General features: G+C 39.5%; 1 protein-coding gene across 1 annotated transcript in view; it reads right to left on the bottom strand.

Annotated features, from left to right (window-relative positions):
* The window catches only part of CFAP299 (cilia and flagella associated protein 299), a 632736-nt gene that overhangs the window by 407821 nt on the left and 197380 nt on the right, over window positions 1-27535 (bottom strand). Inside the window, exon 3 of the mRNA XM_040325089.1 lies at window positions 19628-19718. Coding sequence (XP_040181023.1) covers window positions 19628-19718 — 91 coding nt within the window. The remainder of the gene's footprint in view (window positions 1-19627; window positions 19719-27535) is intronic.

Raw genomic sequence — 27535 nt, 5'->3', positions numbered from 1 at the left:
CAGGGACTAGGATCCAGGTCCTCCCCTAGTAAAAGCACCTCCCACAGTTTAGAAAAACATTGGTCAGGCACACAGTTCACCCATTGATCGTTCCTGATGTTAACCTCTTCCCAGCCAGTGTCATTAGTTGTAATAGGCGCCTGGTGCCGTAATGCGTTCCACGCTGGAGTGCAGCGCGGCGACCGCGCGATGACGTCATCACCTGGCGCCGCGTGCATTCCAGCCTGGAACGCGGAAGTGCCGAATGCAATCACCTACATTCGGCACACATGCTGCTCTAGTATAAACAGAACGGTGTGTATGATACACGCCGTTCTATTATTGTCAGCCGTAGCTCGGCCACGCTACTACCCTTCTGTCATTGCTCTCTACGCTACAATTCAACCCCACCAAGAATCTTCATGCCTATATAGCCATTATGCTATCTACCACCTCGCTACCATTGCTGCTGGCACCCTAAGAGGAATTTCTTGCTGACACCCTACACTACGGAATCCCATGTCTCAAACCCTGAAAACGGATAAGTAACACTTGTTTTACTTGTAGTACTTTAGAAAGATCTGCTACACATATTGTTGTTAAACATATGCTGTACTTAACGTTGGCTTGTAACCTATCATCTTATTACTTGGGACTGACTGTTGTGCCTTGGCTGTTCCCTGTGGAACATCTTAAAGGGAACATATACTTCCATATAAGCTGAGCTATATATGCCTCTTGTATGCAAATACTAGTTGCTACCAATCTTCATATTTACTACATGCTTGACATAAGTTCTTACTTGTTGATGGACCAATGCCCTAAGTTGCTGAACATGTCCGCTCTAACTTTTCTATGCTGGGTTGAAGATAATTCATGCTTACTCCCTTAGTGGCCTAATGCACTGCTGTATGTTTAAGTGATATGATGTAGACAACCCCCAAACTCCTGTTCTCTGATTGGAATGACGCCTGGGGTCCAATACTGATAATCACTTGCATACAGTTGTGCAGTGGAACGTTCTCCTTTATCGTATCTTTTTAACTCTAGGCTTTGGTCACATGTTGTAATGCGTCCACCCCTAGTAGCTCAACGCATTCCTTTATGCGAGAGAGAGATGATGTTGAGAACCCCCAAACTCCTGATTGTGTGGAGTGACGCCTGGGGTCCAATACTGAATTCTCACATAGATAAGTGCATTGAAATCTTTGCTAACCGCAGTTGTGGTTCACTCCCGTTCACCAGAACTGTTACATTAGTACAGTGACAGTGCATATGTTTATCACTCTTCATTTTATTAGTGTCAGTGGTTCCCAAAAAGTGTCAAAAGTGTCAGTTAGTGTCCGAATGTCCGCCACAATATCGCAGTCTCGCTGATCGCTAACATTACTAGTAATAAAATTAATAAATGTATAAAAATATCTCATAGTTTGTAGACGCTATAACTTTTGCACAAACCAATCAATATGTGATTTTTTACCAAAAAATTGTAGCAGAATACATATTAGCCTAATCTGATGAAGAAATTATACTTTTTTCAATTTATTATTTTTAGATATGTTTTATAGCAGAAAGTTAAAAAAAAATCAGTCTTTTTTTGTTTATAATGCAAAAAATAATAATACCACCAAAAGAAAGCTTTAATTGTTGGAAAAAGGACATACATTTTATTACAGTGTCGCAAAACCACGCAATTGTCAAAATATCGCAGTGCCATATCACAAAACATGCATCAGGAAGGGGGAAAATCTTCTGGAGGTCAAGTGCAATGTGGAGGTAAGTAAAGCACTAACAGTAGCATATGCACAAAGTTTATATTTTTACTTAAAGTCCACTTATAAACCTTATCATCCACTCAGAATTCACCAGACCTGGCCTTGTAAAGGGAAGCCATTTTATTGTAGGTTGTACTTGTAGCACCGAGTCTGCATCGCCAGCGGAGGGCGGCCACATGGACCAGGTTGTCACTGAAATGACTTGCACACAGCCGACACTGCAGCTGCTCTTACTCGCTCTGGCTACCAGTGAGGACAGGAGGGGAGAGAGAGGATACAGGAAACTTGTAAAGCTGTGTTGCCACCACTGTAAGCCGAAGCAGAGCCCGCTCAACACTCCAGGACATCAGGGGACAATAATTGGCTGCTGTGCAGTCTGGGAGGAAAGAGGACTGCTGGGAACTGCCTGAGACTTTGAGAAATGTAATCAATGGAAGGCATCTTGGGAGAGAAGCATGGGGATAAAGGCACACAGAGGACAGTAAGAGGTGACCATCTAAGTGGGCTTCTGTGTTGGAGATAGAGAGTGAGAGAATCTGTTGCCACATCTACACAGAAGTCACAGCGTGAGGAAATTATACTTCCAGGTCCTGAGTTGCTGCTGACTTCACCGGTTCTTTCAGAGATCATCATCTCCGGGTCCTGAGTCACCACTGACATCATTGGTTTCCGAAAAGAGAGAGCGAGAGAAGCTCACAGATCATTTGGTGGTTGAGGGCTGCTGGCCACAACTTCTTGCCCACTTCTTAAAGGGACAGTGTCCTCTCTTTTTAGAATAGTTTGGGTACTTATGCCCAGTATTGTGGAATTCATTTAAATCTGAGTACTCCAACACTGGAATTTGGGGGTCTTAATAATTACCAATACACTAGCAAAGGGGATAGGTTTGGAGAGACTAATGCCGCGTACACACGATCTGTAAATTTAACCGATGGATTCCTAACCGATGGGAAAAAAACGATTGTTAGTAGGCACAACCATCGGTTAAAAATCCACGCATGCTCAGAATTAAGTCGATGCATGCCCGGAAGCATTGAACTTCGTTTTTTTCAGCACGTCGTTGTGTTTTATGTCACCACGTTCTGACATGATAGTTTTTTTTAACCGATGGTGTGTAGGCGCGACAGACCATCAGTCAGCTTCATCGGTTAACTGATGAAAACGGTCCATCAGTCCGTTCTCATCGAATGGACTGATCGTGTGTACGCAGCATTAGGCTGGCCGTACACAATAGAATTTTCTTGTTCAACTTTCCTTTAGATTTATCAAAACCATATAATATGTCACACCTAAGCCCTTTCAATTGGTATGCAATTAGGCAGGCACTTGCACTACATAGTTGAAGGTAAATCTAAAGGAAATTGAATAAGAAAACTGTATAGTGTATGGCCAGCCTCACCAATGTTTAGTTCCCGGTACCACTCCTTAGTTAGGACCTCCCTGGTTTTAGACTTCGGGTGTAGAAATGTTTCGGCCCTATAGTTATTTATAGGTAAAACTATATATAGTTATAATATTGGTATATGATATCGTTCACTGTCATTGCCATTATGTTTATTGATTTGCTGGGTATGTTGTACAAATAAATATTCTTCCTTTAGCTTTGGTGCGTCAAAGGGTCAGTGATAGGCCTCGTACACGACCGAGTTTCTCTGCAAAAACCAGCAAGAAACTTGCTGGGAGATATTTTTTTGCAGAGGAAACCGGTCGTGTGTTCATTTTCGTCGAGGAAACTGTCGAGAAACTCGACGAGCCAAAAAGAAAGCATGTTCTCTATTTCCTTGACGGGAATGGAGAAAATTTGCTTGTCGAGTTTCTCGACGGCTTCACAAGGAACTCGACGAGCAAAACGATGTGTTTCGCCCCTCGAGTTTCTCGGTCGTGTGTACGAGGCCTCATACATCAGTGGCTTCAATGGGGGTAAGGGCTACATATTTATTGTGCTTTGCACAAAATTATTACTCTCTGTGTTGCCTTACTAAAAAAGCTTGCAAGTCCTTGATGCATTTGGTTATATATTTTGATTATGGCTTAGCTGTGCAATAGCGCATTGCCATTTTTGTTGTATTTTTTTTTTTTATTACAGAATCGCGTGAGCTGCTACTTTCATTTCGTAATCTAGCATTTAGATGACCTAATCTGTATGGAAAAGATTCTAGTTCCATTTTTAAGTTGTTCCTATACAGTTAGTATGGATTTGTTTAGCATAATCACTGCAAAGATTTAAGGCAGCAATTCATCATTTACTATTTATTTCTATTCACAGGCAGAAATAGAAGGTGTTGCCATTACGTGTCATAACACATCAGGTACCTCTGGTGCTGCTGGTGTACATGTGTGCCCCACACACATAACATGGAGGACACTGGCACTTAGGGTAAAGGAGTATGCAGAGCTAATGGATAACAGATCAAAGTTCTACATGACGTGATTTAAAAAAAAAGGTTCTTGTAAATAAAAGGCATACATCAGTGAGAGGGCATTTAAAATGAACTAGTGTTCTAACTGAATACGGTACAGGATTGTTTAAAGCAGCAAATTATTTTTTCTAAATAATACAATTGTATTAGACATACTACGGTAATGTAACAACATCAGTAGCAGTATACATCAGAGTTTCGAGCCAAATTGTAAACTTCTATTTTGCATAAAGGGTAATTTAGGATACTGGTTAGGATAAGTGGCCATTTTTTTATTGAATTTTTTTTTAGCAGACATATTTTTGTTATAGTTATTTTAGGACAAGATTTTTCTTTCTGAAATGATCCTCCTTGATCAATTTTTAAAAAGAAAGCCATCTTGTTGATTTCAACACTGGAAATATAATCAAGACTTCACCTTATTAAAAAATGGCATACAACACATTAGTATAGGAGTGGTGTGTTGTACGCTTGTTGTGTTTTACATACATTACTATTGAGCTGTATGTAATGCACATTTTAACCACTTCAGCCCCGGAAGAATTTACCCCCTTCCTGACCAGAGCACTTTTTGCGATACAGCACTGTGTCACTTTAACTGACAATTGCACGGTCGTGCGATGTTGCACCCAAACAAGATTGACGTCCTTTTTTCCCCACAAATAGAGCTTTCTTCTGGTGGTATTTGATCATTGATTTGAAAATCTGTGTTTTTTTTTTTTTTTGCACTATAAACAAAAAAAGTCGATTTTGAAAAAAAAGCTATATTTTTACTTTTTGCTGTACAAAATATCCCCCAAAAAATATATAAAAAAATCAAATTTCTTTGTCAGTTTAGGCCAATATGTATTCTTCTACATATTTTTGGTAAAAAAAATCGCAATAAGCATATATTGATTGGTTTGTGCAAAAGTTATAACGTCTACAAATTAGGGGATAGATTTATGGCATTTTTTATATTTATTTTGTTATTAGTAATGGCGGCGATCTGCTATTTTTATTGTGACTGCGACATTATGGCAGACACATCGGACACTTTTGACACTATTTTGGGACCATTGTCATTTATACAGCGATCAGTGCTATAAAAATGCACTGATTACTGTATAAATGACACTGGCAGGGAAGGGGTTAAACACTAGGGGGCAATCAAGGGGTTAAGTGTGTCCTAGGCAGTGATTCTAACTGTGGGGGAATGTTCTACCACTGACATGACAGCGATCACTGCTCCCGATGACAGGGAGCAGTAGATCCCTGTCATCTCCCCATTCTGCAGCTCTGTGTCACGTTCGCGGGACACCGGCGGACATCAAGTCCGCGGATCCTGCAGGCACAGTCATGGTTGATGATTAAAAGAGGGACCTCTAAGTATTCAGGCATCTGGGGTAAAGCTGTCCACATAGACCATCCTCCACACCGCCATCGTCATCATCCCTTCCACTCTGCGCTCCACGAGCGCTCCAAGCCTCGCTTTCAGATCACTCTACTGCAGGGAAGTCTTTCCAGTCACTATTGCAGACTGACAGTGGTGAGAGCCAGTGGTGCAGAGGATGGTCTGTGTGGACAGCTTTACCCCGGATGCCTGCATACTTAGATGTGACCAGTTTAATCATCAACCTTGTGAGTTGCTAAATGTTGTACCTTCATTAAATGTAAACATATTGTTACACTTGGAGGTGCCTCTCTTCTCTTTTATACTCTAGCTCCTGCTGGATTTTGCTTCTATTCCCCTTGTGGGGGGCTTTCATTTGTGGATGGAAATTCTATTATTTCTTATGGGGAAATTGGCTATGATATACAAGTGCTTTGGATTAGAAGCATATTTCTGGAACTAATTATGCTCGCAATCCAAGGTTTTACTGTATCTCATGTGCATTATTTCAGTTATATGTACATTTGTATAATGGTATATACCAACCCAGTAGCATGAGATAATATTGATTCCAAAAATGAATGTATTGTGCATTATCACTTACCGTCTGATATGTCTTTATCTTCATTTCTATGCCTGTGTACATGTATGTGTATTTATGTATGCACATATATGTACACATATGTATATGCATGTTATCCATGATGTTCTATGACTGTGAGGCCTCGTACACACAACGAGAAACTCGTCGTAAAAGAAACATTGTTTTCCTCAACGAGTTCCTTGTCAGGCTTTTTAAGAATCTTGTCAAGCTTTCTTTGCAAACACACTGTCAAGACAAAATCTCGTTGTTCTCAAACAGCACTATAAAGGGGAAGTTTGATTCCACTGGCGCCACCCTTGGGGCTGCTTTTACTAATCTCATGTAACTGCTTGTTAAGTAAAAGTTTGGTAAGAGACTATTCACGCTTTTCAGTCTGTTACAGCGTGACAAATGTGCTATCTCCATTACGAACGCTACTTTTACCAAAGGTGCGCTCCCGTCTCATACTTTATTCTGAGCATGCGCAGGTTTCTAAGCATACACATGAACATGTTTCTCGTCGTAAGCCAGCCCGACGAGAAACACAATAAGGAAATTGAGACTCCCGACGAGAAAAAAGAGAACTTGTTCTCTTTTATTCTCGTTGAGAACCTTACACACACCCGTTGAGAAACTTACACACACCCGTTTTCCTCTGCAAAAAAGCTCTGCCACCAAGTTTCTTGATGGATTTTGTCGAAGGAAAATGGTAGTGTGTACGAGGCCTTAGACTTATGATTTTATCAGTCACATTTACATTATATTGTGTTTTGTTGTAGCCCTGATGAAGAGGGAGTTTCTCTAAACCCCCAAATGCGTTGGCTTTGTTTTTAGTACAAACTAATTTTATTTTCTATTTATTTGAACTCTTTTATCCTTTGACCTGGTGTCCCTTGCATTTGTTCATGTTGTTTTTTCTTTTAGGACTTTTAGAGCCATGTTTATTCATCCATTTTGTTCCAAGACACACAACATTTTCATTCACAGGCGTTTGTTTCAGTGTCACATGGGAACAAACCAATTAGCTTCCTCTCAGATTCAACATTCTCCTGGAACTGGGCCTGACAGTGTAACTATAAAAGCATATATTGATATACTATATATATATATATATATATATATATATATATATATATATATATATATATATATATATAGAGATCAGCCATAACTCTTTGATCACTGACAGGTGAAATTAATAACATTGATCGTCAGTGTAAACAGAAATAGAGTCCTGCCAGTGATGGTTTGGCATCCACAGAGCCCGGAGGTCAACATCATTGAGTCCGCCTGAGATTACATGAAGAGACAGAAGAATTTGAGGCAGTCTACATCCAGCTAAGATCTGTGGATAGCTCTCCAAGATGTTTGGAACAACTTCAAAAACCTGAATGTAAGTGTACCTAGAAGAATTGTTGTTTTGAAGGCAAAGGGTAGTCACACCAAGCATTGATTTGATTTAGATGTCTCTTCTGTTCATTTACTTTTCACCTTGTTAATTGACAACAATAAACTATTAACACTTCTATTTCTAAAAGCATTCTTAATTTACATTTTTTCACACCTATTTGAGAGTTTCGCGCAAATCAGTATCTTGGTGTGACTGCCTTTTCACTGTAATCCAACAATAATCAGACATTTGCACATATTGTACACTTGTCATGGATTTAGAAGGATAATGCCCCGTACACACCATCACTTTATGTGATGAAAAAAAATGACGTTTTTAAAAACGTCACTTTAATTGACCGTGTGTGGGGGAAAACTTTGTTTTATGTCTTGTAAAAAACGACCAAAAAAAATTGAAGCATGCTTCAATTTTATGTGTCGTTTTTCAAAACGTCGTTTTTTACTTCACAGAAATTGACCGTGTGTAGCAAAAAACTTTGTTTAAAAAGACGTTTTTACACCCTCGCATGCCCAGAAGCGAGCTTCAATGGAAAAAGTGGTGAGAACGTAACCTCGCTTTGCTAGAACATTGTGAGAAAAACGATGGTGTGTAGGCAACTTCGTCTTTTAAAATTGAAGTTTCAAAAACGTCGTTTTTTACTTCACAGAAAATGTCGTTTTTTTTCATCACATAAAGTGATGGTGTGTACGGGGCATTAGAGTCAGTTCTTCGAGATGTATGGAACAAACTACCTGCAAGTATATTGATTTGATTTGGATTTATTTTCTGTTCATTTACTTTCCATTTAGTTAATTGATAAAAAAAAAAAAAAAAAATACACTTTTGACACTTCTATTTCTGAAAGCATTCTTAATTGACTTGCATTTTTTTCACACACCTTTACACAGTAATATATATATATATATATATATATATATATATATATATATATATATATATATATATATATATATATATATATATATATATATATATATATATATATTATATATATAAAAATGAAATGGTACTTTTGGCAGGAAGATGGATTGTGTACATGTGTCATTTAGATTTCTCACACTTTTCTCAGATTCTAATGAGATTTCTTCTTGGTCCAGGAGCTTGAATGCTTTGTGAAGCTTTGAGTAGGAGTGAGCCTCTATTCCTTGGTCCACAACTTACCTGGAAGCAAGACCCCATTATTAGTCCCAACTGTGTACAGGCCCTTTTATATGTGAGCTGACTGATGCTCAGACTCTCTCTCGCTCTTCCTGCTGTGGGAGCCTAGTGCTGGGTGAAAAGACAGAGTCCTGACAGAACACAAAAATATTATAAGCGCTGCCTGTTAATTTTAGGGAATCCATTAGGGGGCACCCTGTTAGTCAGGAACTGCAGGTAGTTTGTTTTTGTTTTTTTATGCTTTGGTCTTGCTGTACAAAACCCCTCTACATCGAAATTGTGTTTGCTGCCTTGTCAAATAAATTGCAGGACAAGCCTACATGGACTTTTCCTGGTGTCCTGTTTTGTCCATTTACTACCATTGTCAATACCAGCCAAGTCTGTCCCCCTTACTATGTAAAGGTCTTCCAGTGGATACATTTTACACATTATATGAAATCATTTTTTTGGAAATTACTTTCAAATTACCCATAGAATCATAGGTCTAGTATAATTGTAGTGATTAATCAAATCAAAGCTTGCAGCTTCCTTTACATTGTCAAACATGGATGTTTAAAATATTTTTTTAAGCAAAATGGATATTTATACATCTACATTTCCATAATTAGCTTAGAGCTTTTATGTATGTACATTACGTTATGATTCCTGGAATACAAGGTGCTATTTTATTAAATTATTTTTTGTGCCACTCAGTAACAACCATCTGGTATAGAAACATTTCACCAATTCATCTTTTTTTTTTTTTTCCTTTGGAAAGAGTTATATTTGTTGATAAATTATATTTATTGATGTTTTCCAGATTGTGTACTATAAATCTTGATTGCAACTTTTCCACATTTCCCTTCAGATATTTTTATGATATCATGACTTTAATTATTGCTAAATTCAAGGGAGCCAGAGAAATGTTTAACTGCCATGAAATCAAAACAGTTTGTCAAGTGAAACAAACAAAATTATAGAGAGACTTCATTCAAAATTTGCTGCAAGTATTTATATCATATTCCTAAATGCTACATTTGTAAGTGTTGAGCTTTTCTTTCCCTTCATGTATGCCTCATAAAAATGTACTCCAACTAAAATATTGGAATGGAATTGCAGAATCATCATATAACTAGAATAAGCTTTTTTTGATGTGTGAACGGTTATATTTTAAAATAAGTTTCTATTGTTTATACTGTATAATTACAGATCATAAAACGATGGCAGGCAATTGGCCTATTATATGCAGTGATTTAGACTATATTACTTCTGGGTAGGAGCTTTGTTTATTTATTTCTGACCATAAAATGCAAGAATGTACACAAGTCAAGGTCGAGCATTCTTTTAAATCTCAACATTAGAATTAACTGCCTTTTAACACTCAACAAAAACATATCCTATATTGCCTATTTATTAGCTAAAGCCTGTATGGGATGACTGATATTAAAGTGTATGTAGAGTCAAAACTTCTGCTTTTTAGTTTTAGCTACAAGGAAGTATTAGGATGCCATCAGGATCTCCTTGCTGTCTGTATCCCTGCTGGGTAGATTCATCTGCTCTATTTCTCACAGTGACTACTACCACTGAGACAAAAAGTTGTCAAGGTGAGGGCACTTACTTCCTTATGCATTTTACAGACAGGAAGTGAACATTTCCCAATCAGAGACAGCACAAGATAAACCGAGAAGGGTTTTTAAATCTTCACTACTATACCTTAAAGTAAAACTATAAGAAAAACCTTTTTTTTCATTTTGGATAGGGTAAGGGAGTCTTATAACCCCTGTCAGATTTTATTTTGCTATCTGTGCCCCATTGCGGAGATTTACCTCCACTTCCTGTCCCATAGTTAAACAGGAAGTGAGAGAAAATCCTAGCATACTAAGGGTATTTGTTGGGGACCCCTAGGTCACCAGAACTAGTGTCCCCAATGAAAGATTTTCCCTCTATTACTTTTCTAGGGACAACCCCTAATTTGGTATTTTCTTTTACTTTCACTTTCAATGATAATGATAAACAGGACAAATAGAGAGGTTGAATCGCCCTAACAGGAGCACAGACAGCGATAGAAACCGACACATGTTCTAATTCCTTTCCACTTTATTCAAAACTAAAAAGAAAAGTTTTACCTTTAGTTATACAGTACTGCAACCCCTTTACCCCCACATAATAGTGGGCCTTTTTCCATGGGGTACGCATATATGCATATCTGTTTTTGTGCTGGAAGCATGCCGCATAGCGCACTCCCAGTGTAGAGACCAGGCCCGGATTTTGTACTAATGATTGGGGCCCGAGACTGTTGGTTTCAGGTCACCTGATTGCTGTTATAGCCTCCGATTGGCTATCAAAGTGATCGGTCACAGTGAGCCTGTCCCTTGGGTGCATTCACACTCAATGTTTTGAATCGCGGGCAGATTTTCCCCCAAATCTGACCGTGATTTGAAAGCGCTGATGTGTGAATGGCACATGGGACTCGCATTTGAGATGCCATTCATTTGAATGACACCTCAAATTGCGGTGCGGGTCTGACGCGATTGTCACACAATAAATCGCGCTGCAATCGTGGTGTCACCAAAAAAAATTTCAGGAGCTACTTTTGGGCGACATCTGAGGCGTCATTCAAATGAATGGCATCTCAAATGCGAGTCCTGTAATTTGCCATTCACACATCAGCGCTTTGATATTGTGGGCAGATTTGCAGCAAATCTGCCCGCGATTCAAAACGCTGAACTGTGAATGAAGCCTTTATTTATTTCCTTGTCATATTTTCTCTTTCTCTTCTTCTTTATTTCCGTCTTCTCCTTGCAGGAGAGGAAAATGTAAACAAACCAAAGTGTGTAAAAAAATTAAATCTAATAAAAAAATTTAATAAGAAGAAAAATAAATAAGAAAATAACAAGATCAAGGTTACCAGGGTTAGTGTTAGGATCAAGGTTGGGGTCAAAGGTCAAGGTTGGGGTCAAAGATCACAGTATTTTGGGTAGAATATTTTTTTTTTTCAAATTAATATCAGTGTCAGTTATTGTTAGTGTTGGTGTGTTTTAGGCAGGATAAAAGTAAATGCAGAATATGCACCATTGATTCTTGGCTGTACGAGTACAAACAACAACTAATTTATTTTGGGTAGTTCTTATGTGGTAAATGATTATGATAATAGCAAAAAATATACAGCTAAATAAAAAATGTTTTTTTTTTCCTATTTTGGGCCAGTTTTACTTTGATAATAAAAAAAAATCAAGAGATATCCGTTACTATTTACCACCAAAAGAAAGACCAATTTGTCCTGAAAAAAGCAAGGTTTAATCCACCTAGATACAATAAGTAGTAGTGAGTATATGTAGAGTTTTACTAACACATGTCAAACTTGCAGCGTTCCCCCACGATCCAGAGATAGACTGTCCCTGACATCTTCACGTCCGGAGCAGGTCTATGGACGTGATGAAATCAGAAACAGTCCACCGCACAAGACCGCTACACTGCGAGGGGGCAAGAGCCGCATAGACCAGTCTTGTGCTTGGATGATTAGATAAGTATATCTCCACACTCCTCTCCCTCAGACAAAAATATGCAGTTAACCCATGCAGTGTGGGCACAGCATCACTGCATGGCGAAAAAAATTGCCTATGGTTCAGCTTTAACCAAAAGCCAAAAGCCGAAAAAGATAAGTTTCATTTAAAGGAGAAGTATAGCCAAAGCACATTTTTACCATACTTCTCCTGGGGTTGACAGAAGTGCACTTAGTTCTGCACTCCTGTGTCCTTGATTTAACCAAGACTGCTGTTGGCTGACATCACAGTCTGTCCTATGCGTGGTGAGCAGAAATGTTCAAAAAACTTGTGAAGTTCCTGCAAACACTCAGGTGTGAATCAAGCCTGAATTGGCATAAATGAATATTAGACCAGACCCAAGACACTGAGGTTGATTTACTAAAGGCAAAAAAGCTGTTCACATTACAAAGGGCATTATAGTTTGCAAGGAAAATTCCCCCAGAGCTTAGTGAATAAGATGAAGATCTAAAGAGTTCCATTATACAATCATGTACAAGCAAAAATACTGTTTTTCTCTCCTTGCATGTGACTCTTGAGCAAATTTCCTTGCAAATTGAATAACCATAGAGTAATGCCGCGTATACATGATCGGAAATTCCGACAAGAAAAACTTGGATTTTTTTCTGACTGAATTTTGGCTCAAACTTGAGTTGCATACACATGTTCACACAAAATTCCGACCGTCAAGAACTCGGTGACGTACAACACTATGATGAGCCGAGAAAAATTAAGTTCAATGCTTCCGAGCATGCGTCGACTTGATTCAGAGCGCGCATGTTTTTTTGCGTGTCGGAATTGCATACAGACAATCGGAATTCCCGACAAGAACTTTTCCCGTCGGAAAATTTGAGAACCAGCTCTCAAATTTTTGCTGTCGGAAATTCAAACAGAAAAAGTCAGATGGGACCTACACACGGTCTGAATTTTCGACCAAAAGCTCACATGGAATTTTTCTTGTCAGAAATTCCGATCGTGTGTAGGCAGCATTAGAGTAGTACTAAGAAGGCAGGCTTGCTCTGTACTGTTGCAAGCTATATATGACTTGTTGCAATGGTTTTTTTTTTTTTTTTTTTTTACTATATTAGAAGTGTTCACTATTTCACTATAATGTTTGTTAATAGAGTAGGTTGTGAGGGGGCAATATTACCAATTGCTCTCTTTTCTTAGTGATATTTAAGGGATTGACATTTTTCAATACTTATTTTTTGCATTTGCACTTGCATCCTTTTGGTGGGAATTCCATTCCATTGTTAAATACTTGTTTGACTCCCAGACCAAAGATTTTCAGCCCTCTCCCAACTGCAATGATTATGGATGCCACCATTATAACAAAAAATAATGCTAGCATTTCATTAACCCCCCTGGCGATATTCCCGAGTCTGGCTCGGGGTGGAATTTCAGAACCAAAAGCGGTAACCCTGAGCCAGACTCGGGATCGCCTCGCAGCATCCACAGGCAGGGAATTACTTACCTCTCCGCTGTGTGATCGAGCAGTGTCCTCACTTGATTCACGCAGTGCCTGTGTGCCGCTGAGCTCCAACCCTGCGACGTAACAACGCACAGGGGCGGAGATTGGCTCCAAATTCAAAAAAGTAAATAAACACATTACATACAGTATACTGTAATCTTATAGATTACAGTACTGTATGAAAAAAATACAACCCCTGTTGACCCTAGTGGTCTGCCCAGTGTCCTACATGTACTTTTATATAATAAAAACTGTTCATTCTGCCTGGAAACTGGAGATTGTCCATAGCAACCAAAAAGTGTCCCTTTATGTCAAAAGTGGTTTTAGACCAGCTAGAAAACAGCGATAATAAATTATAATCACTTGCAGAATTGAGCGATAGCGATTTGTGGGGAAATTCGTCATCAAAAAATAAAAGTAATGACAGCGACAATTCTGCAACTGAGCAAATTTCAGTGATTTTGATTTGATTACATTATTGAATAATTTTTACTATAATTATATTATTATTTGCAATAATTATTTATAGTTATTTATTATATTATAATTTATGATTTTGTTTTTTCACATTTTATTATACCCGGGATCTCTACTAGACTCTTGGACAGATTTAAGTGAGTCATTCCTAAGAATTAAAGGCCTACAATGTAAAACGCCAAATGTCCATGCAAAATAATGGTACCGCTTTCAGCACCTAAAATCTGAAATAATCATACCGCCAGGTAGGGTTGTCCCGATACCACTTTTTTAGGACCGAGTACAAGTACCGATACTTTTTTTCAAGTAGTCGCCGATACCGAATACCGATACTTTTTTTTAATGTCATGTGACCGTTTTCAAACCACAATACAGACCAAAGATATTTTCTTTAGAATTATGAAGAACTGGTACATCATGGTGTGGGGCTGTTTTTTAGCATACGGTACTGGAAAACTACATATCATTGAAGGAGTGATCACTGTCAGTGCAGCTCATCGGTGCCAGTGCCACCCAATCAATGCCAGTGCCACCTATCAGTGCCATCCATTTATGAGTGCCATTCAATCAATGCCAGTGCCACCTATCAGTGCCATCCAATGGTGCCATCCAATTTGTGTTCGATGTCACAAAAAAAAAAAAAAAAGTATTCTATTTTGGTATCGGGAGTATTTGCGCGAGTACGAGTACTAGCGCAAATACTCGGTATCGGTCCCGATACCGATACTGGTATCGGTATCTGGACAACCCTACCGCCAGGGAGGTTATTGAAAATGCCTTAATAATTACTTTGGCATCTGGTCCAATATTCCTATTTTGTGAACACTTTTAAAATCAAAGACCTAAACTGACAATTATTCCTTTAGGTTTGCAACCTACACAGTGGTGTTACTATAGGGGTGTGGGCAGTGCGGTCCGCACCCAGGTGACGTGAGTTTTGCTCTGTACTATTGCAAGTTATATATAACCTGTTGCAATTTCTTTCTTTTTTTTACTATATTACAAGTGTTCTCTATTTCACTATGATGTTTGTTAAAATAGTATTTTGTGAATGGGAAATATGTACCACTTGCTCTCATTTCCTTGTGGGTTATTATTGCAGAAACTGGCACCAATGCTGGGGGTTATTAATGTGGAAACTGGCACCAATGCTGTGGATTATTATTGTGGAAACTGGCACCAATGCTGGGGGTTATTCTTGCAGAAACTGTCACCAAAGCTGTGATTTATTATTGCTAAAACTGAAACCAATGTCGTGGGTTATTATTGCAGAAACTGGTACCAATGCTGTGGGTTATTATTGTTGAAACGGCACCAATGCTGTGGCTTATTATTGCAGAAACTGGCACTGATCCTATGTGTTTTTATTTCCTGGGGAGCTCTATTTTCATATGATATTGTTATTCACATTTTCTAGTTGCTTGATAGTTGCTAATGGCACTACTATTGCCATTATATGCAGTTCTATATGGGAAAAAATTATTGGGAGGTGACACCATGTTTTATCGCTCCAGGTGACACCAACCCTAGCGACACCAACCTACACTGTATGAATAAAAAGGATAACCTGTAGTGATAAAAGGGATAACCTGAATGGTGTCATTTAAAATACCTACTCTGGCAGAAAGTTTATGAATGGGATAATGTACTCTAAAACATAGGGATGTTAACATGCATCAGTTGCATCACAAGCTGTTAGTGGAGATAAAATGAACAGAAATGAAAATTCCCAGAAGAGTTATATTATGAGAATGTTATCTACAAAAAGCACTATAGAATTCATTATAGAAATGCATATATAATATATATATATATATATATATATATATATATATATAAAACACGATGCTATATTTATTTAACTGTATCTATACCTTGACAGGCTCCCTGTTATCACTGAATCACTTAACTATATTTAAATGTGTTTGAGCAGGAAAGACCAATTTAATGTGATAAAATGCCTCAGAGAGGTATTCCAAGAATCAAAGTATCCAGACTGAGCCTGACTATTTACAACTTGCGTAATTCCAATGCCACATTAGAGGAAAGCCAAATTATTATCTTATGCAATAGATCAGATATACGTTTCTCAAAAATAAACGTGGAACGTATGTGCAATTATACAAATATTGGTTTAACGTTCTCTCCATGAAGTATGGATGAATGGATCTGTAAGACATACCTATCACTTTCTCATAACGTTATGTCAGGCTGACTGGTGAGCTTTCAATGAATGCCTTTTCATTACACATACCATTTTACATCTATCAGTAGTCCAGAACACACTTTGCTGCTATCAGACGTGCTTCCCCCTTGCGGTACTCAATAGAGCTCTTAATGTCACAGCCAATAGTCAAAACTCTATGTCAAAGGAGAATAGCTACACAGAATTAACTTACATGTGAACTGCCTGCTCTGATCAGAGTGTTTCACGTCAAAGAGAACAAGCATGATGGGTGTCCGACTGAATCAGCATAAATGAACATCAAGGCTTTTCATTAATGAATACTACTGTATAAGAATATCAAGTTTACTCTAATAAGAAATTAGTGAAGAAAGGTTGAAATGTAACTACAATCCATGGGGTCCTAGTACAGAATTAAAATGGGGTCCCCTGTGTCTCTTACAAAAGAGCTCTTCGCATAAATATATGATCTTGGCCAAGTACTCTGCAAAGAAATCTAAAACCATGTACTAAGCTGAATGGTGGCCATGATCAAAAATTTGTTATTGCAGCACAAAATTCACAGCTGCCTATTGTTTTCTACTGATTTGCCAAAAGGTCTGCCTTTGCCAAGGGAAGTTCAAATGCAGCCAGAGTTCTGCCCAACCCATTGCTGTGGATGCTCTTCTGTATCCAGCATTCTCCCTTGGACTTTAGCAAAAGCTGCAAATAATATTGCATATCAAGCAACGTGAAGGAGAAATAACCAGTGAAATGTGAAGCATTATAGTAAATTATATCATATCATAATGTGTACAAAATATGTATCATATTCTGTTAAATTGTAAATAATAAATAATTTAACCAATATGTGTAATTACCTTGAGGCAGCACTTAAAACCATACACTGATCAGACTAACATTATAACCACTGATGCCTAATACACACGATCGGTTTTCCCAACGGTCAAAAGACCGCTGGGAAAAACGTGGGGAAAACAGCTTGGTCCCTTTTCTTCTGTACACATGTCCGGTTTTCCCGACAGGAAACCGGCCGTGTGTATGCTCCCTCGCAGTGTTTCCCATAGGAAGAAAATGAAGCGGATCGCGCAGAGAAAAAATAGAACACTGCTAAGGAGCATACACACGGCCGGTTTTCCCGGCCAAAGGAAAACACAGCAGTTTTCCCGATGGGAAAAAGATTGTGTGTACTAGGTATTACAGGTAAATAGGGTTGGATGAACGGTTCGGCCCGAGCAACATTGGCTGTTCAGTCCATTCGTCCAACACCCGAAATTGCAGGGTGCAAAATGTGCTGCACCGTGCATTTTGCGACCTGATTGGGAAAGGCTTTGCCCAATCGGGATGCAGTATAAGCTGGTTGTTAAGGGTGGGACCAGGAAGCCAGCTGTGGTTTCCTTAACAACCGATGAGTCATCAGCTGTCAATGGGTTTCCCTGCTGACAGCTTAATGAATAAAAGAAAATTGCCAGTTAAAAAAAAAAAAAAAAAACAGCATGGGGTCCCCAGCCCCCAGACCATACCAGGCTTTTCGGGTCTGGTATGGATTTTCAGGGGAAAAAACAGCCCCCCCCAAATCTATACCAGGCCCTTATACAGGCATGCAGCCTGGCAGGCCAGGAAAGGAGAGGGCCACATGCCATGTTGATGCAGACTAGGGCCTTATCACCTCAACCGTGGCTGGTGGTTGTGGGTGGGGGCTTATCGGAATCTGGAAGCCCCCTTTAATAATCCTGCCCCCCCATGTGAATGAGTAGGGGTACCCATTCACCAGAAAAGTGTCATAAAGTAATAAAAACACAGACAGTTTTTGACAATAACTATATATTTAAAAAAAATGTCCCCCCCGATCAGCATCACCATCAATCATTCTGCACCCAAAAAATTATTAAAAAAACAATGCTCCAGCTGTCTATGAAGGCAGGCCAGCTACTGCAGGCTCAGTCATTTGACAGTTCTTATATAGGTAAGGGGCAGAGCCATCTAGCAATGTCACCTGGTGGCACCGTCACTTCTGATGTCACCGACCCAGCATGCATCGGCAGAACCCCCCTGAACCAAAGCACCCCCCCATGCTGAGGAGGGGGGGCACTCGCTTGTCTCCCCCCTTCCGGACCTGCCAGGCTGCATGCCCAGGTAAGGGTCTGGTATGGATTCTGGGGGGTGGGGCACACCGTTTTTTTTTTATATTTTGGCATTTTATTTTATTTTTTCAATAGGCATCGGCAATTGCAACCACGAGTAATTTTAAATGTGATTTTGACTTTTTTTGGGGGGGAAAGTTCTAGTATGAGTTCTAGTGAAAACAGAGAACAAAAAGCATGAATCCAATCACTGAAGTGATTACACCTGTTTTTCTGCTAATTTGCATTATGTGATTTTTTTGTACATGAGCATGCTAGTAATTGTATTCTTTGTGGTTTTGACGAAGAGCGATAGTCGTGTGAAACGCGTCACCCTTTTCTGCCTTTGCCATACGTCTGTACATCTGTTTTTATGATCTCCTGGAAAAACATTTATTGCATCACATTGGGAGTTCTGCCGTTCCTTTTGTCTTCTCTAAACAAATTTGAGGTGTTGGCCTCTGAATTCTCCAGATTTCAATCCAGTCAAGCATCTGTGAGATGTGCTGGAAAAACAAGTCTGATCAATAGAGGTCCCACCCCACCATCAACTTTAATGCAAAATCTGTTCCAGTGGATCCTTTAATTGGAACACCAGGTGGGGCACAAAAACATACTGTAAATTCCCTAAAAAAAAATGCACATAGACCCTCTATTTCCAGGATTTATACAGATCCATTGACTGCATATGAGTAAAAGAGTAGCATGTGACTTTAGCATAGGCTGATATTTTTGGAATGTGGAATCGTTTCTGTTGAATCAGCCAGGTCGGGTCACAAAACAAGGAGTTACTCATTTTTACCTCTCTATCAGGTATGCACTTGAAGACAACTAATTTTTATCTGAAGGTAGATAGAACACAGTTGCTGAGACATACAGCAAAATAGCAGTGATCTGGGATATCACCTGACAGAGCAAATAATGAATTTAAAACTGTAAAAATGGACACTTACATGTACAAGAGCACACACTTACAAAAATAAGCCAACAGTATATTACATTCTAAACATTTTTCTGACTAAATCAGCTGATGCAGTAAAATTTCAGCATTGTGTGACTGTAGACAATAAAAATGTTTCTCGATTAGTATATCCTTCAGCACCATTTTCCAATGTACAGTAAGCTGTTGACAATCTAAAATGCTGTACTCACAGTCATCTTCCCGTTGCGGTTCGCTTCTTCCCTGAGGGCTAATGCCTTCAGGAAATTATCCTTCAGTTCCTTTCCCGCACTTGACAATATCCTGAAAAATAGGAAGACAATGATAATGATTAATATGCCTTAGTGTTTTGCATATGATGTAACTAAAATGACAAACAGTTTATAGGATATAGACATAGTTAGCATAATCCAAAGTAAAATTTTGAGATGGATTTCTTTTATGTGCGAATGCGGTCATGCTATAATGCACCCGCATTGAATTAATCTTAAAGCAAATCTGTGTTTTGCTCATGCAATTTGTAGGTGGATGACAATCTGTAGAACCACGTATTTCGAGTCCAAATTTTAAATAGATAACTTTATACCCACTCTCCTTAGTATTCCCAGGAGTGTTAAATACCTACCTTCAGCCCTACACTCCAGAAACCTTCACTTTGTTGACCTATTTATCAAGAAAGGCTGTGTAGCATCCACAAGCTTTCTTCAGTTCTATGAATGGAATTCAATTTCTAACGATGGCTGTGTGAGAACGAACAGTAGTCTGACTTTCCCAGTATTGCCACTTCAACATTTGAAGCACAACTTAGCAGATTCAAAATAAAAAAAAGAAGAAACAGGCATTTTCACTACTGTATATGCAGCCTGGCTGCATTACAGTACTAAATTAAGAAGGTTCAATTGCGCTTTATTATCTACTGTAAATAATTGAGATAATGAATTATAAGAAGGCAGTTTCTTTTGATGTCTTTTTACTTTGTTTGAAACATTTGTATTAGGCTTTCAAAATAAATACAGAAGCAAAATTAGACAAAAACAATAAAACAGACCAAATAAACAGTGGGAACCCTACAAGTAGGATCTAAACAGTATCAAATACAAATGAAACAAACAGTATTTGACTTCATATAAAACACCTTATATGTCAATTATGAGCTTATTAGCTTCTAAAACAGGCATATCATTTCAGGCAGGGTTTCCAGCAATCTATAAAGTGGATGCTGTCAATAACTGACTCAGTATGTAAATATAGTTTAATATTTTTACTTTCAACTTTGTAGTTGTATTTGAACTTCAGCATAGTCCTAAGGTGGTTTATAATAATCTCCAGTGAGTACATCACAATTATTACATTCATTGTGTTCATGTATCCATGCAGACCTTATACAGTCACAAGCTTCACAGATTTTCCTGTTTAAGATTGATCTCAAACAAGATTTTCCAGCCTTAGGCCTCGTACACACGACCATTTTCCTCGACAGAATCCATTAAGAAACTTGGTGGCAGAGCTTTTTTGCCGATGAAAACGGTCGTGTGTATGTTTTTCGTCGAGAAAACTGACGTGGAACTCGACGAGAAAAAAAGTTCTCTTTTTTCTCGTAGGGAGTCTCAATTTCCTTGCTGTGTTTCTCGTCGAGCTGGTTTACAACAAGAAACACATTCATGTGTATGCTTATGAACCAGTGAATGCTCAGAACAAAGTATGAGACGGGAGCACACCTTCGGTAAAAGTAGCATTCGTAATGGAGATAGCACATTCGTCACGCTGTAACAGACTGAAAAGCACGGATCGTCTCTTACCAAACTTTTACTTAACACGCAGTAACATGAGATTAGCAAAATCAGCCCCAATGGTTGTGCCAGTGGAATCAAACTTCCCTTTTATAGTGCCGTCGTACGTGTTGTACGTCACCGCGTTTGAGAACGACGAGATTTTGTCTTGACAGTGTGTACGCAAAGAAAACTTGACAGGATTCTCGACAAGCCTGACAAGGAACTCGTCGAGGAAAACGAAGTTTCATTTACGACGAGTTCCTCAGTCGTGTGTAAGAGGGCTCAGACTGTTTTCTGGCATTTCTAAATGCCAGAAAAGGGTCAGGTGAGGATGACAACATATCATACTTGCATGTATATCCATAATAAATTCTTAAATTCCCCATACTGTTTCTTAAATAAGTCACCAATCAGCCATAACATTATCATCACTGACGGGTTAAGTGAATAACACTGATTATCAACTTACAATGACATCTGAAAGTCAGTGGGATTTGTTAGGCAGCAAGTAAACATGCTGTCCCTAAAGTTGATGTGTAGAAAGCAGATGGGCATTGCAGTTTACAGTGTATGAGGCTGTGGAGTCGCAAACCAGTAAGGGTGCCCGTGTTAACCTGTGTCCACAGCCAAAAGAGCCTGCAATGGGTGGGTGAGCATTAGAACTGGACCACATAGGCAAGCTGACAGAGACAGTGTGTTCCTTTGGGTAATTTTCTGCTTGGAAACCTTGGGTCCTGACATTCATGTGGATGTTACTTGACATGTATCACCTACCTTCATGGAAACAGTATTTCCTGGTGGTAGTGGCCTCTTTCATCAGGGTAATGTGCCAACAATGAGTTTAAGATGTTGACATTGGATCCAAAATCGGCAGATCTCAATCCAATTGAGCATCAGTGGGATTTGCTGGAAAAACAACTCCAATCCACAGAGGCCCCACCTTGCAACTAACAGGGCCTAAAGAATCTGCTACTGACAGCTTTGTGCCAGATACCACAGCATACTTTGAGAGGTCTAGTAGTGTCCATGCCTCAATGAATTAGGGCTGTTTTGGTGGCAAAATGGGTACCTATTCAATATTAGGTAGGTGGTCATAAAATTATGAATGATTGGTGTAAATACACCTCTTCTGCAGCCCTAATCAATCAGTGCTCTGTGAGCAGCTCACTCTCCAAGCCATTAGCACTTGTGACAAATGGGTTATTTAGATTTTTCTTTCCATTAGGAAAGATCTCTCACATCTAGTATAGATACAAACTATCCCAGATTTTCAGTGACAGTCCTGCATCTACAGTCCCCTGTCCCAGGATCACAGTATCACCATAACTTATGTTACTGAGCATGCGCAGTAAATCAAAAAATAAATAAATAAGTGCGTAAGTTCATGTTTACAATGCCTTGAAAGAGTATTCATATACCTTTAAATGTTCCACATTTTGTCATGTTACAACCAAAGATGTAAATATATTTTATTGGGATTTTGTGATAGAGCACAAAGTGGCACATAATTGTGAAGTAGAAGGAAAATAATAAATGGTTTTCAATTTTTTTTTACAAATAAATATATGAAAAGTGTGGCATGCATTTGCATTCAGCCCCCATTACTCTGATGCCCCTAATTAAAATATAGTGGAGCCAATTGCCTTCAGAAGCCTAATTAGTAAATAGAGTCCACCTGTGTGTAATTTAATCTCAGTATAAATACAGCTGTTCTGTGAAGGCCTGAAGGTTTGTTACAGAACCTTCATGAACAAACAGCATTATGAAGGCCAAGAAACACACCAGACAGGTCAGGGATAAAGTTATGGGGAAGTTTAAAGCAGGGTTAGGTTATAAAAAAAATATCCCAAGCTTTGAACATCTCATGGAGCACCGTTCAGTCCATCATGCAAAAATGGAAAGAGTATGGCACAACTTCAAACCTTCCAAGACATGGCCGTCCATCTAAACTGACAGGCCGGGCAAGGAGAGCATTAATCAGAGAAGCAGCCAAGAGACCCATGGTAACTCTGGAGGAGCTGCAGAGATCCACAGCTCAGGTTGGAGAATCTGTCTACAGAACAACTATTAGTCGTGCTCTCCACAAATCTGGCCTTTATGGAAGAGTGGCAGGAAGAAAGCCATAAGAAGTCCCATTTGCAGTTTGCGAGACGCCAGGTGGGGGACACAGCAAACATGTGGAAGAAGGTGCTTTGGCCAATGAGACTAAAATTGAACCTTTCGACCTAAAAGCAAACCACTATTTGTGTCGGAAAACTAACACTGCACATCTCCCTGAAAACACCATCCCTACTGTGAAACATGGTGGTGGTAGAATTATGTTGTGGGGATGCTTTTCTTTATCAGGGACAGGGAAGCTTTTTTTTTAAAATAACAAACATGTCATACTTACCTCCACTGTGCAACGTGTTTTGAACAGAGTGGCCCCGAACACCTTTTTGTGGGGTCCCCCGGTGGCTCTCTCGGCTCCTCCCCGCATCAGATAACCCCCTCTGGGAAGCGCTCTCCCAAGGGGGTTATCTTGTGGCGCGCTCCCGAGTCCGCTGCTGTTAATCAAAGTCAGTTAGCCAATTAGGAGAGAGGGGGCGGGGCCAAACCGTGGCTCTGTGTATGAATGCACACACGGAGCTGCGGCTCAGCGCAGGGGGGGTCCCATAACAACCTGCTTGCTGGGTGGACACTTGACAGGAGGGAGGGTCCATTACACAGAGCAGGTAAGTATAACATGTTTATTATTTTTAAAGACAATAAACTAGACTTTAGTATCACTTTAAGGCCTTATGCAAATAGAAATTATGAGGCTTCAAACTGATCTAGTGTAAAATCCTGGTGTTTTCACCCTGCCCAGACATCCACAAACATGTACATGCCGCTATGATGTATTCTTCAAAAGCAGAATTTCCACGTTCGGGGAATACATCATACATGCATTGCTGCTACCTGAGTACGGCCGTGCAAGCCTTGAAAAGTGCTGGGATTTTTAGTTAAACTAATAACTATTAAAATGCTGGATTTACTATTTTAAATACTTTGGGGGTCTATTTAAAAAGCAGCAGTAAAAAAGTTCCACGCAGTTAAAAAGCACAGTGGTGTGCTTTATAAATGTGCAATGCACTGACTGGTTTCAGGACAGTGCTGGATTACAAAAGAGGCAAGTAGGCACCGGCCTATGGGCTGCACGCGACAACAGATTTAACTAATATTGATTAGATCTTGAAAGAAAATTACAATGACGCTTTCTTAACCACTTCAATACTGGGCACTTTCACCCCCTTTTGAAAAAAAGCAATTTTTCACCTTTCAGTGCTGTCAGGCCTCGTACACATGACCGGTTTCCTCGGCAGAATCCATCAAGAAACTTGGTGGGAGAGCTTTTTTGCCGAGGAAACCGCTCGTGTGTACGTTTTTCATTGAGGAAACTGTCAAGGAACTTGACGAGCAAAAAAGAGAGCAAGTTCTCTTTTTCCTCGACGGGAGTCTGAATTTGCTCGTCGTGTTCCTCGTCGGGCTGGTTTTCGACGAGAAACTCGAGCGTGTGCATGATAAGAAATCCACGCTTGCTCAGAATAAAGTATGAGACGGGAGTAAAAGTAGCATTTGTAAAGGAGATAACACATTTTTCAAGCTGTAACAGACTGAAAAGTGCAAATCGTCTCTTAACAAACTTTTACTTAACACGCAAACACATGAGATTAGCAAAACCAGCCCCAAGAGTTGTGCCAGTGGAATCAAACTTCCCCTGCCGTTGTATGTGTTGTATGTCACCTCGTTTGAGAACGAGGAGATTTTGTGTACGCAAAGCAAGCTTGTCGAGTTCCTCGACAAGCCTAACAAGGAACTCGTCAAGGAAAACGATGTGTCTTTTCCGACGAGTTCCTAAGTCGTGTGTACGAGGCCTCACACTTTGAATGACAATTGTGCAGTCATGCAACACTGCACCCAAATGCTAATTTTTCCCCACAAATAGAGCTTTCTTTTGGTGGTATTGCGCTATGAACAAAAGAAGTGCGACAATTTTGAAAAAAAAGCAATATTTTTTACTTTTTGCTATAATAAATATCCCCCCCCCCCCAAAAAAAAAAAAAAAAAATATATATATATATATATATATATATAAAAATTCCTCCGTTTTGGCCGATACAGATTCTTCTACATATTTTTGGTTAAAAAAAATCGCAATAAGCATATATTGATTGGTTTGCGCAAAAGTTATAGCGGCTACAAAATAGATTTATAGCATTTATTTTTTATTTATTTTTTACTAGTAATGGTGGCGATCTGCGATTTTTATCGTGACTGCGATATTGTGGCGGACACATCAGACACTTTTGACACTATTTTGGGACCATTCACATTTATACAGTGAACAGTGATATAAATATGCACAGATTACTGTATAAATGTGACTGGCAGGGAAGGGGTTAACACTAGGAGCGATCAAGGGGTTAAATGTGTACCCTAGTGAGTGATTCTAACTGTAGAGGGAGGGGATTACTGGGGGAGATGACTGATCGGTGTCCCTATGTACAAGGGACACACCATCGGTCTCCTCTCCCTGACAGGACGTGGATCTGTGTGTTTACACACACAGATCCACGGGCCTGCTCAGTTACTGGGCAATCACGGTACTCGGCAGACATCGGGCACGCGCATCGGGTTCCCAGTGACACTGGCAGCACGCACGTGTGATGCATAGTAGCCCATTATGCTTTACCTTTGCAGGGAAACAAAGAGGAAGTAACACCTATCAGGGCTTAATTCCTCTTGAAATTGCTTACAAAAGGTAGAAAAAAATAATCAACTCAAATAAATAAAAACGTATAATACTGTAAAAAATACTTTATCAATCAGCGGCGGTTGGTACTAAATATTTTGGGGGGCGTCAAATTAATGCCATCCACTTCCCTGGATGGCCGGGAAGGCGGCGGTCGCCGCAAGCAAACCCCCCCCCCCCGCAGGGGATGGAAGCCTCCCAGCAAGGGAAGATCGCCACAAGCACACCAATGACCCCTCCCCCCGGGCGTTCGATGGACAAGAAGGCAGCAGCGGAGACTAACCTTAACATAAGAGGCAGGGGGGATGAAGAGCCGGGCCATTCTCCTCTCTGTTCTTCTCCGGTCTGAACAGGAAGTGTGTCCTGGGACACGATTGTGAGTCCTAAGACTCCCTGGCCAATTGGGTCTCTGCCAGGAGAATCAGGAAGAAAATATCGAATATGAATTCACTATTGTCACACAAGTGGGTGGGCTCAGGCACAGTCCTCTGCGCCCCAAGCCCACCCTTTTTTAAAGCCAATTACAGCCGCAGTGATGTCACTGGCTGCACGTAATGTAAATATCCCCTAAACGGTACCTGTTTAAGAGATATTTACACCACCTACAGTATAGGTAAGCCTTATTATAGACTTACCTATAGGTAAATGTCTGCAGAGGAAGTTTATTTTGCTGCTAAAGTATTTTACCAGCCACAAATTTAGAAGATATCAAAATCTCAAAAGGCTCATTTATAGCGAAAAACTTTTCAAAAATTGGGCCGAGGTACACAGTACTGTAGTAATAGTGGAGACCAGATAGTGATATCTGCTCAAGGTTATAAATACTCTCAATTTTTTTTTTCTATGGCTGCTAAAACACTTTAGTTGAATCTTTGCCATAGTTATCACTAAAGTTGGCTCTCACTGGAAAGTACACACCTGACTAAACATTGGCACTAATATTAAAAACATCTAACTTAGAGCTACTATCTACATGTGTCTGTCCCTCCGTCACTTGCCTTAGTTCTACACAGAGACTTCACTATCAGCTAGGTACTGGGTTTTATGTCAGGTAGAGCAGGAAAAAACATTGGAAAACATATGAGTAAGACCCAGTGACTCTAATACACTATATATATATATATATATATATATATATATATATATATTTTTTTTTATTTTTATTTTTTTAATCCAAAACAGTTTTTACAAGTATTGAAATGGGCATAAAGCAACAAAATGAATGCTGACAAATACATACACCAGAGGCTTAACTAGAACCTTCAGAGTCCCAGTGCAAAAAAACATGAAGGGTCCCCCTGAACGCCGAGGCTTTTTTCAAGCATGACTTTTAAGACCCTGGTAGTTGTTCGATGGACATGTACGTATGTTGCACATTTTCAGTATTCCATATTAAGCAATATGGCATACCCAGGAATGTGTTAAATATGCAGTTCTCAGATTGTTGAAGTCAAATTAAATAAAAGCCTCAGGCTCGATTCACATATATGCCAATTGGATGCGTTTTGAACCACATCTGATACGCATAACATGTGAAATGGACTGGATTGCAATGAAGCCAGTTCACACATGTC

This window comes from Rana temporaria, chromosome 1 (assembly GCF_905171775.1).
Source record: "Rana temporaria chromosome 1, aRanTem1.1, whole genome shotgun sequence".
NCBI lineage: Eukaryota > Metazoa > Chordata > Amphibia > Anura > Ranidae > Rana > Rana temporaria.
The sequence above is the reverse complement of the archived record's forward strand: the minus strand, read 5'-3'. Positions and strand labels throughout refer to the sequence as shown.